Source organism: Mus pahari, chromosome 9 (assembly GCF_900095145.1).
Source record: "Mus pahari chromosome 9, PAHARI_EIJ_v1.1, whole genome shotgun sequence".
NCBI classification, from domain to species: domain Eukaryota; kingdom Metazoa; phylum Chordata; class Mammalia; order Rodentia; family Muridae; genus Mus; species Mus pahari.
In genome coordinates, this window is record NC_034598.1 from 81,492,477 (window position 1) to 81,502,148 (window position 9,672).

At 47.2% G+C, this 9,672-nt stretch overlaps 2 protein-coding genes across 2 annotated transcripts in view; one reads left to right on the top strand and one right to left on the bottom strand.

The window, feature by feature from the left end:
* The window catches only part of Ccdc38 (coiled-coil domain containing 38), a 44,587-nt gene extending 37,377 nt beyond the window's left edge, over positions 1-7,210 (bottom strand). The window contains exons 1-2 of the mRNA XM_029542689.1: positions 7,070-7,210; positions 2,560-2,610 (exon numbers count right to left, since the gene is read on the bottom strand). Of these exons, the coding sequence (XP_029398549.1) occupies positions 2,560-2,596 (37 nt within the window). The 5' untranslated portion in view covers positions 2,597-2,610; positions 7,070-7,210. The remainder of the gene's footprint in view (positions 1-2,559; positions 2,611-7,069) is intronic.
* Positions 7,211-7,950: 740 nt separating this feature from the next.
* Amdhd1 (amidohydrolase domain containing 1) overlaps positions 7,951-9,672 on the top strand; it is a 14,155-nt gene continuing 12,433 nt past the window's right edge. Inside the window, exons 1-2 of the mRNA XM_029542032.1 lie at positions 7,951-8,124; positions 8,279-8,358. Of these exons, the coding sequence (XP_029397892.1) occupies positions 7,988-8,124; positions 8,279-8,358 (217 nt within the window). The 5' untranslated portion in view covers positions 7,951-7,987. The remainder of the gene's footprint in view (positions 8,125-8,278; positions 8,359-9,672) is intronic.

Here is a 9,672-nt window from a genome sequence, read left to right on the forward strand (position 1 = left end):
TTGGGTGTGCCTGTGAGGGGTTTTCCAGGCGACTTTAGCATTCAAATTGGTAAAGAAGACTGTGTGAGCATCGGTCAATCCACACAATAGACTGGGGGGGGGGGGGGGGAGTATGCTCCCCACTGTCTCTCTCTCTCTCACATGGGTGCCTTGCTGTTTGAGCTGGGCCGTTTCCTCTCAGATTGCCACTCGTGCTCAGCTGAGTGGGGCTGATCCTGTCAGCTCCCCTGGGCTCAAGCCTTTGCACTGTGCGCTTTTCTGAGTCTCCATCTTGAGGGTTGTCTCTGTAATGCCATGAGCCCTTTTCTCAACAGTGCATAGCCTCTCCACTGGTTCTGTTTCCTGGATCTAAGACCATGGCTTGGCCTGAATCCATCCTGTGTCCCTTACCATGGAACAAGAGTGGATTCCAGATAGGGACGTATCCCATCTGCCCTCTCTTCACCTCTAGTCTCCTATAACTAACGGCATTTAATGCATTTAAGCACCAGTTACGTTTAGTGGGGTGTTGTTTTGATTTGGAGGACAGAATGTTACTATGTAACCCTTGGATGTCCTGGAACTCACCAAGAAGACTAGCCTGGCCTTGAACTCAGAGATTTGCCTGTCTCTGCAGGGATCAAAGGAACACACCCCACACACATGGCCACTAGTTGTATTCAAGATAGACCATAAATCCACGATCCTTTAATTAGTTCTGTAAAGACCCTTTTTGAAAATATGTTATTTTCAGGTTCTGGGTATACTGATCTTCGGGGGGGAAATATTAATATTGTATCCGCTGCATAACACCTTCTACCCAACAGTGAATATGAGAATCTACCCTTTAGCCTCCTGCCTGATCCTTCTGCAGGTCTAGGGCAAGGCGACCCTTGGGCCTGAGATCTACAGCTTGCCAGTTTGGCACGCGTCATGGGCTGAACCCAGGTTGCTCCAGGCTCAGCCGTATCTCCCTCTAGGGTGTGAAGATTCACATCATGGCTGATAAGCAACCTTTCAGTTTATCCCCGTTAGTGTCCCGCGGAAGCTGGGAATAGTGCCACAAACACCCTGGCTTGAAGTTCTAGGGGTCAGGAGCCTGAAAACAAGTCTTCTGACAGTGACCAAAAAAGGGGGTGTGTTTCTCTGGAGGCTCTCGGTAGAAACTGCTTACATCTTCTGCTGTTAGAGCACGCCCACGTGCCCTGACTTGCAGCCTCTTCATTGATATACAGAATAAATCTGTCCTCTGTTTCCCTGTCTAAGACACACCTGCCTCCATCTCCTGCCGACTTTTAGGTTATCCTAGGGCCCTAGGGCTGTCAGATAATCCAGAATATTCTTCAGGCTCCTTAACGTAATCACACTTTAAAAGTCTATTTTGTGTCAAGTAACATATTCGCAGGCTCCTAGGGATACAATGTATGTATATTTGGGGACTATTACTCTACCCATGACTCTTTCCCTTCTTAGCTTCCTTAACTTTGTCCCTTTCTGTTTGCCTGGTTCTAATTTATTCATTCAATAAACATGCAGGAAGGGCCTTGGCTATACACTGGGGAATACGCATTAGTAAACAAACCAGGGACTCTGCCCTTACATTGTGCTCAAGTGACAGAGGTGGAGGGGGGGGTGCAGATAATAAAAGTAAACACTACAAGTAAACAATTTTTATCATTCAAGTGACAAGGTCCGGGGTGAGCAAATTGGAGTGGAGGGACAGATCCATTGATGAAGTGACAGATCTGTGGAAAAGCAGTTCTGATGTCCTAACAGAAAATGCAAAGGCCCTGTGGCAGGAAAGAGAGAGGCATCCATGGGTTTTGGGGTTGGGGGCGAGGCGGGTCAGTTAGTGTCCTGTATGCCTTGACTCTCAGTAAGATGGATTGTTAGTGGGCTTCTTTGCAGGTGAATGAGAAGCAAGTAGGACCCGGGAGAGCTAGGGGTGAAACCAAAGTGGCCCAGACAATGGGAACAGAGCTAGGGAAAGTGGTGAGGCTCTGGCTGGACTCTGTGAGTACTTTGAAGGGAAAGCCAATGGAATTTCAAAAGGGATTGCTAATCAGACATTTCCCAGAAGCACCCACACTCCTCCCCTCCCCGCACCCCCTTCCTTTCCTTTTCCCTCTTCTCTGAGAAAACAGAACCTTTATCACATTGAAGCTGATTGTTCTCTGCATCTGCCATTTGCAGTCAAGCTTGCTAATTCTAATCAATTCCAATGAAGAGCACTCCGAGAGCGCGCCCATGACCCACATTAGGTGCTAAAGCTTTGTTGGATTTGGAGCTGAAAACCAGCGATTCCCGTCTTATCATAAAGCAGGAGGATGGGAGCAGGTGGAAGAGGAAAGCTAGCAGATTTCCACAGAGCTCAGCTCCTTCTGTCCTTCATCATGACAGTAGCTGGGTTAACTGTCTTAACCATGAGAAGCCGATGCAGTTCACTGAACAGTAGCAAGGTGACGCACCCTGACTTTTTTTTAATGCTGACATGCATCTTTCTCCCTTACCCCTAAAGCCACCACGGTCCCTAACCACACCAGGCACGTAGCAAGAATACATTGACTGGTTGCTTTTTACCTCCAGAACTCCTTGACGAGTGCAACTGGGATGTCATTTTGTCTCTTGGTCCTGTCCAGAGAAAAGGGAATACACCTTTCAAAAGTCCTGTTGACACCCAGGAGTATGTGCAAAGTAAACTATATACTTAGAATAAACCGTAAAGAAACTGTACACAGGGGCTGGAGACATGGCTCATCCGCTGAGAGCTTGAACTTGCTCTTTCAAAGGGCCTGAGTTGGGATCCCAGCATCTATGTTGGGCAGCTCACAGATGCCTGTAACTCCATCTCTGGGGGCTCCAGCACCCTCTTCTGGCTTCTGTAGGCACCTTCACTCACAGCCACACACCCATATACACACCCATATATACATATACACACATATACATACATATACACACATACACAATACATACAAATGCATCTATACATATTCACACACATACACACATATACACATATACACAACACATACAGACAAATCTATACCTATTTACACACATATACACATATACATACATATACATATACATACAGACAAACACACACATCTATGCATATTCACACCATACAGACACAGTCACACACACACATACACACACACACACACACACACATACACATAATTAAAAACAAAAGAAATCTTTTGACATTTTGGTTATGAGCCTAGCCTTTAATGGCTGAGTCGTCTCTTCAGCCTGAAAAATAAGATAAATTCTTTTTTAATATTTTTTTTTTAAAAATCAAACCTGTATATAGTGCACAATCGTGGCCAAATTCAACAGTCAGTGACTTCCCGACATCAGTTCTGGCTTTAAAAACCATGAGCACACAAACTCCTGTACCCAGCAATTTTTCTAATTCTAGGAACTTGCACCCCAGAAAATAATCAATCCTGAGAGCAAAAAATGTATGTGCAGTAGTGTTCATTCAGTGCCGTTTAATAACCTGGGAGCTGACTGTGAGCCGTAGCACACCATAATCGAAACTACCAGTGTGCTCTTTCGTGCAAGGCTGGGCTCACTCTGTACCTGGTGTCCGCTTAATGTAAGTTAAAACCAAAAACCAAAAACCCAGAGCTAATGAGATGACTCCACACGTGTACACAGGCAAGATCAACCAACCACCAACCAACCGATCGATCCAAAGTGTAGGGACAGTGTAGGGTACAGAAAATTGCATGTGAAGCCTGGTTTCCAAGAGCTGATGCTCAAGAAGGCTTCTGTAGCCATGCACCAGCTCTTGGCCAGGCTTGGGGTGAGGCTTGGGCAGGGGGGTGGGGGGGCTGGCATACTTACTTCCGCTGTAAAAGTCAAAGAATGGCCAAAATCAATAAATAAAAGTATATAAATAAATAAAGTGAAAACAAAAAGTTTGAGAAGACAACTCAGCTGCGAAGATAAATAACAGGCTAGCGAAATCTTTAAAAAGTTCCACACTAGTACAGGAAAATCGATGACAAACTGATGCTACAGTCTTTGGGAGCCCTGAGATGCCTGCCTTTCCTTTCGTATTTGTCTCCTGACTAAGGAGGAAGAGGGAAGGGAGGTAGAGGAGAGCCCCCTAGCTCCATCCAGAAGAAGGCAGTTGGGCAATGCCCTCTGTATAAGAAAACACCATGTTGGCGGTGGCATATAACCCAAAGTTAGGTTTTCAGTTCGTAGCCAGCGTCTAGTGTAGACGTTCTCAACCTGTGGGTCTGGACCCCTTTAAGGGGATCAGGATGACTCTTTCACAGGGGTTACCTAAGACCGTTGGAAAACACAGACGTTTACATTACAGTTTCTAATGGCAGCAACGTTTCAGTTAGGAAGCGGCAGCACTTTATGTTTGGAGGAGCTATACTGAACAGTGTCAGCACTGGGCAGGTTGAGACCCCCTGTTCTATGGACCAGTTCTCCCTGACTGCAATGCCCTTCCCGTTTTTTCTCCCCACCTCCACCCACCATGGACAAATACTAGGAGGAAAAGCTGTGAACTGTGGCCTTCAACGGTGTGGCTCTATCTGAGACAGCAGTTTGTTGTTTACCCACAAGCCAGGGACCCCTGGGTCCTTGGCCTGCTCTATCGCCGGCCTCTTTTATTAGGTCAGAAGCGGATCAGAAGGGCGAGGAAACACCTGCTCGCTTGACCTCTTTTCACCCCGCTGGCGTCAGGCTTGCTGCTTTGTGTGGACTTTTCTGCTGATGTTTCTGATGGCCTCTTTAGTAATCCCAAGGGGGCGGGGGGGGGGGGGGGGGGAAGAAAAGAGAAAAACTTAACTGAGAGTCAAGGGTCAAGAAGAAAAGGGAGGCCAGCGGGAGGGGGTCCTGATGTGAGTCTGGTGATGCAGAGAAGTGTAAAGCCAGTGCTAGGGGGATTCTGGAGAGGACCAAGAATTTTGGTGATTTAGAACTGTGTGTGTGTGTGAGTGTGTGTGTGTGTGTGTGTGTGTGTGTGTGTATATGTGTGTGTCCTGGAGGGATGGCTCAGCGGTTGAGAGCACTGACTGCTCTTCCGAAGGTCCTGAGTTCAAATCCCAGCAACTACATGGTGGCTCACAACTATCCCTAATGAGATCTGATGCCCTCTTCTGGTGTGTCTGAAGACAGCTACAGTGTACTTAGATATAATAATAAATAAATCTTTGGGCCGGAGCGAGCAGAGGTCCTGATTTCCAGCAATCACATGTCTGTAGAGGGTGTCTGGTTCCTTGGAACTAGGGTTACAGTCACTTGTGAGCGGCCTATTGTGGATGCTGGGCTCCGACCTTGGCTCCTTGGAAGACCAGTAAGGACTCTTTAACAGCTGAGCCTCACACACACTCAAGTCTTGGTCCTAAAGCTTCCTGTGTCCCCAAGCCCTTGGTTTGTAAGCAGCTCTTAGGCAGCGCCTCCTTGGACAGTCAGTCCGATGCGTTCAGGCCACTCACTGACATAACTACCCATAAAAAAGAAGGATAATTTCTTTTTAGGCTTCCTGGGAATGTATAAACTGTAAGCACAGTGTGTGGTATGTTCTAGGAAGCTAGGGGAGGGACTGGTTCTTTAGTATGATGTCAGATCCCTAAGCTAACTGTCAATCAAGGAAAATAGCATTAAAATAAACTAACCACAAGGGCCATGCCCACTGCTCCTTTACATGCAAGAATTAGCCCAAGTGACCTACGTTTTATCTGAAGGTCAAACAATTCCACAAACTACAAGCAAGCAAAGCTATATAAGGCAAAGACAACTGTGCCTCTGGGAAATGTTCACTAGATTTCCTGAGGACAGGTCAGGGGAGAAGTAACAGAAGTAGGCATTTGCTGAACCCCAGTGTGAACCCATCCTTTATCCCTGTAATTGCCTTTGCCTGCCAAAAGTTAACAGGTTAGCTAAAATTTTATAGTATAAAAATTCAATAATTCTCTAACCATAAGTGACTATGTTTCTACCCTCTGCCATTTCTATACCCCACCCCCTTTCTTCTTTGAATTTCTTTTTTCTTTAACAGTGAGTCACTGTATACACCAGGCTAGACTCAAACTCACAGAGATCTACCACCATCCCTGGTTATATCTACCTTTGTTTTTGGCACAGACATTTGTGGTTGTGTTTCTGCTTTGTGAGCAGCTGTTGGGGTTTTCACTCACATTATTTTATAACTTCCTTCTTTTGTTTTTGTTTTGTTTTTTTCTACCCATCTCTATTTTCTTATAGAACAAGATGTGGGCCTTAAGGATGTTTGTTTCTAATCTGTTTGTTAGAAGATATTTTTGCTGTCTGTTTTATAATGGCTATAAGGTGACCCAAAATTATCTTGGTGATTTGCAGAGTAAGCCTGCTTCTATAAGTATCGTTTTCTGCCCTTCTCCCTGCCACTGCCATCTCTTGGAGTATTTGCTGTACTGGGCAGGGAAAGAAACTCTCTCATCTTTTTAGGAAACATACCATAGAAACCATAAACTTAAGGGTGATGTGGTGGTATATGTCTTTAGTCCCAGCACTGATGTGTGAGTATGGGGTGGGAGGACCAGGGACAGAGAGAGAGAGAGAGAGAGAGAGAGAGAGAGAGAGAGAGAGAGAGAGAGAGAGTTAGATTTCTGAATTAAAAAGCTATCCTGGTCTACATAAAGGGCTACAGAACAGCAGGGCTACATAGTGAGACCTGTCTCAACAAGAGAAAAAAGACCAAGGCGGGGGAAAGCCCTAAAAACACATATGTACAAATAGCATTCATTATACAGACCAAGTGGGCTGTATTTATGTATTTAGGGACACACACCATGTATATGTAACAACAAGGTGGAAAAGGTCTTGAATTTGAAAGAGAACACGGGATGTTTAAGAGGAAATAGGGAAATAACATCACTGTAATCTCAAAAAATTATGTGTGTGTGTGTGTGTGTGTGTGTGTGTGTGTGTTCTTTACAAATCCTGCCTGAGAGTCTTTAAACAATCTGGATGCTGTCTGTCTACAACCTTGAGTACAGTGGTGTCTGTGAAAGCCACCACACTCGGCAGAAGTGGGTGTGTGTGTGGCAGACACCCAGGTCAAATCTGGTTTTACCTCAACGAGTCTGGATCACAGTTGAGACCTATCCTTCACGAAGACAGTCGGGACAAAGCAGACAGAGGCACCAAACCGATACTCTGTGTCTCAGCTTCATCCTTCCCTGCTCCGGGTCCCCTTCATCCTGGGAACCGCTTGGTATCAGACCCAAGCGCCGGTCTGGCCAACCGAACAAGCGTGGCACCCGCAGCCCAGCTAGGAGGGTCACGCGGACACCGTGAGCCTCTGCCCCGTGCCCCGTGCCCCGTGCCTCTGTCGCCTGGTCAGCGCAAGTTTGCTAGGTTCAAGTTCCAGCTCCCAGGACACAGTGTGTTTTTGTCTCTGTTTCTGTTACTGTGTCTAACACACACGCGCGCGCGCGCACACACACACACACACACACCATGCACACTCACACCGCACACCACACACACACACACATATGTATACACACACACCACCGTGTCTGTCTCTGTTTCTGTCACTGTAACACACACACACACACACACACATACACACACACCACTGGCATCTCTGTGTGAGCCCTTCTCAACAACACTTCGCTTGGCCACTGCACCGCATCTACCTCGTCCAACTTGATCACTTCCAGTGATGGCTAAATTTCTGTTTAGTTTTGTTTTTAATCCAAAAGTTAGGGGTTGGGGAGGGGGCGTGATATAACCATCACCTCCTTCACTCCAAACCTGAAGAGGAGACCTGAAAAGACTGGCGTCCGCAATAAAGTTTATTCCAACTTTATTCCAGCCATTCTGGTTGGCACTGCTCTTGTCTTGGTCACTGGCTACTGGCGAGCTCCCGCCCCGCGCTGCCCAGCCCCGCCCCGCCCCGCCCCGCCCCGCCCCGCTCCGCCCCGCCCGGGAGCCACAGCTCGCAGGCTCTCCTGTCCTCTGCAGCCCGCCAGCGGTTAGGGCGACCATGGCGAGCGGCCACCGCCTCCTGCTGGAGAACGCACAGCAAGTGGTGCTGGTGTGTGCTCGTGGCGAGCGCTTCCTGACCGGGTCTGCGCTGCGCAGCCTGGCGGTGCTGGAGGGTGCCAGCGTGGTGGTGGGCACGTGAGTAGCCAGAAGCTGGGGACAGGCGGGATGGGGTTCCTGAGCTCCAACGAAGCTCTTTCTCCAACAAAACACCTTCAGGGCATCTTTCATTAGGATCACTGATCCTGTTATAGCTTCTAAAGTGCTGGCTGGTGGGTTTGCTTTTTTCCAGAAGATTCTGTACATTCTTTTTCGCCCTAAAATCCCGGATATTGATCCAGGTGTGCAGTCCCAGCACTCAAGACACAGAAGGTGAGGTCTGTAGTCTAAGGCCATCCTTGACTGCATGTAGAGTTTGCACGTGAGATCCTGTTTCAAAAAAACAATCAAGAACTTAAAAAAATAAAATAAAAATTAAAAAGACAGGGTTTCTCTGTGTAGCCCTGGCTGTCCTGGACTCGTCTTGTAGACCAGGCTGGCCTCGAATTCACTCACAGAGTTCCACTCGTCTCTGCTTCCCGAATGCTGCGATCAAAGGCATGCCCCTCTTAAAAAATACTTTTAAATGACACTCACGTTACGTCTTTTTTTCCCCTCTCAAAAAGCACCTGTGGTGTGCATTCTGTAGTCCAGCATCATGGCTATGTCTTTAATACCAGCACTCTGGAGGCAGGGGTAGGCTATTCAAAGCCAGCTCGATCTACATAATTCCAGGGCAGCCAAGTGAGACCATGTCGTAAAATAAACAAACCCACAGGTGACCCACAAAATCACTCAAACCCTGCATCAGGGAACTAATGTTAACACACAGGCACTTTGCTTTGCAGTTGTTTTCTAAAGTAAATAAAAATGTGCCAACACCCACACCTTTTAAAGAGAAGGAATGAATGTGTATTATTTTGTAGTTTATTTGTTTTCCCACTTAGTAGTAAACCTCACTATTCCATTAAGAATGTTAATGGTTTCTAAAGGGCCCAAACACCTAACACCTTTGGAAGGTGGTTTCTAGCTCCCTTGAGTAATTAATTATGTTACTGGATGTGCGCTTTGTTCAAACATGACTCTAAAACCCACCGCTGAATGACAGCCCACCTTCTTAGAAGGTGGACCGCTGTGTGGTTAATGCGGTCCTGAAGAGAACCCCACACCCTCAGAGTCAGCCCACACAGGCTGAGGGCCATCAGAGATCCGCATCGTAGGCCTGAGCTCACTTAAAGTCCAACAGCACACATGAAGTGGTGTGCTTCAACCGCCAGCTCCCCGAAGAACCCTTTGCCCTGTGGCTCCTGGTTAATTCAGCTCCATGTCAGCCAGGACACACCGCTGACAAGAGGAATTCCCAAGTAGGGAGTCCCAAGAGAGGGCTTTGTGGTTAACCTGCATTCATAGGTCAGCTTCCAACCTGTCTCTGGTCCTTTCCATCACCGGATTTACTGCAAAAGTGGGCATCTGATTGAACTCAGCCAGATAAAAAGCTGTCCGGATTCAAAAATCAGAACACGTCGGGCAGTGGTGGCGCACACCTTTCATCCCAGCACTTGGGAGGCAGAGGCAGGCGGATTTCTGAGTTCAAGGCCAGCCTGGTCTACAAAGTGAGTTCCAGGACAGCCTGGGCTATACAGAGAA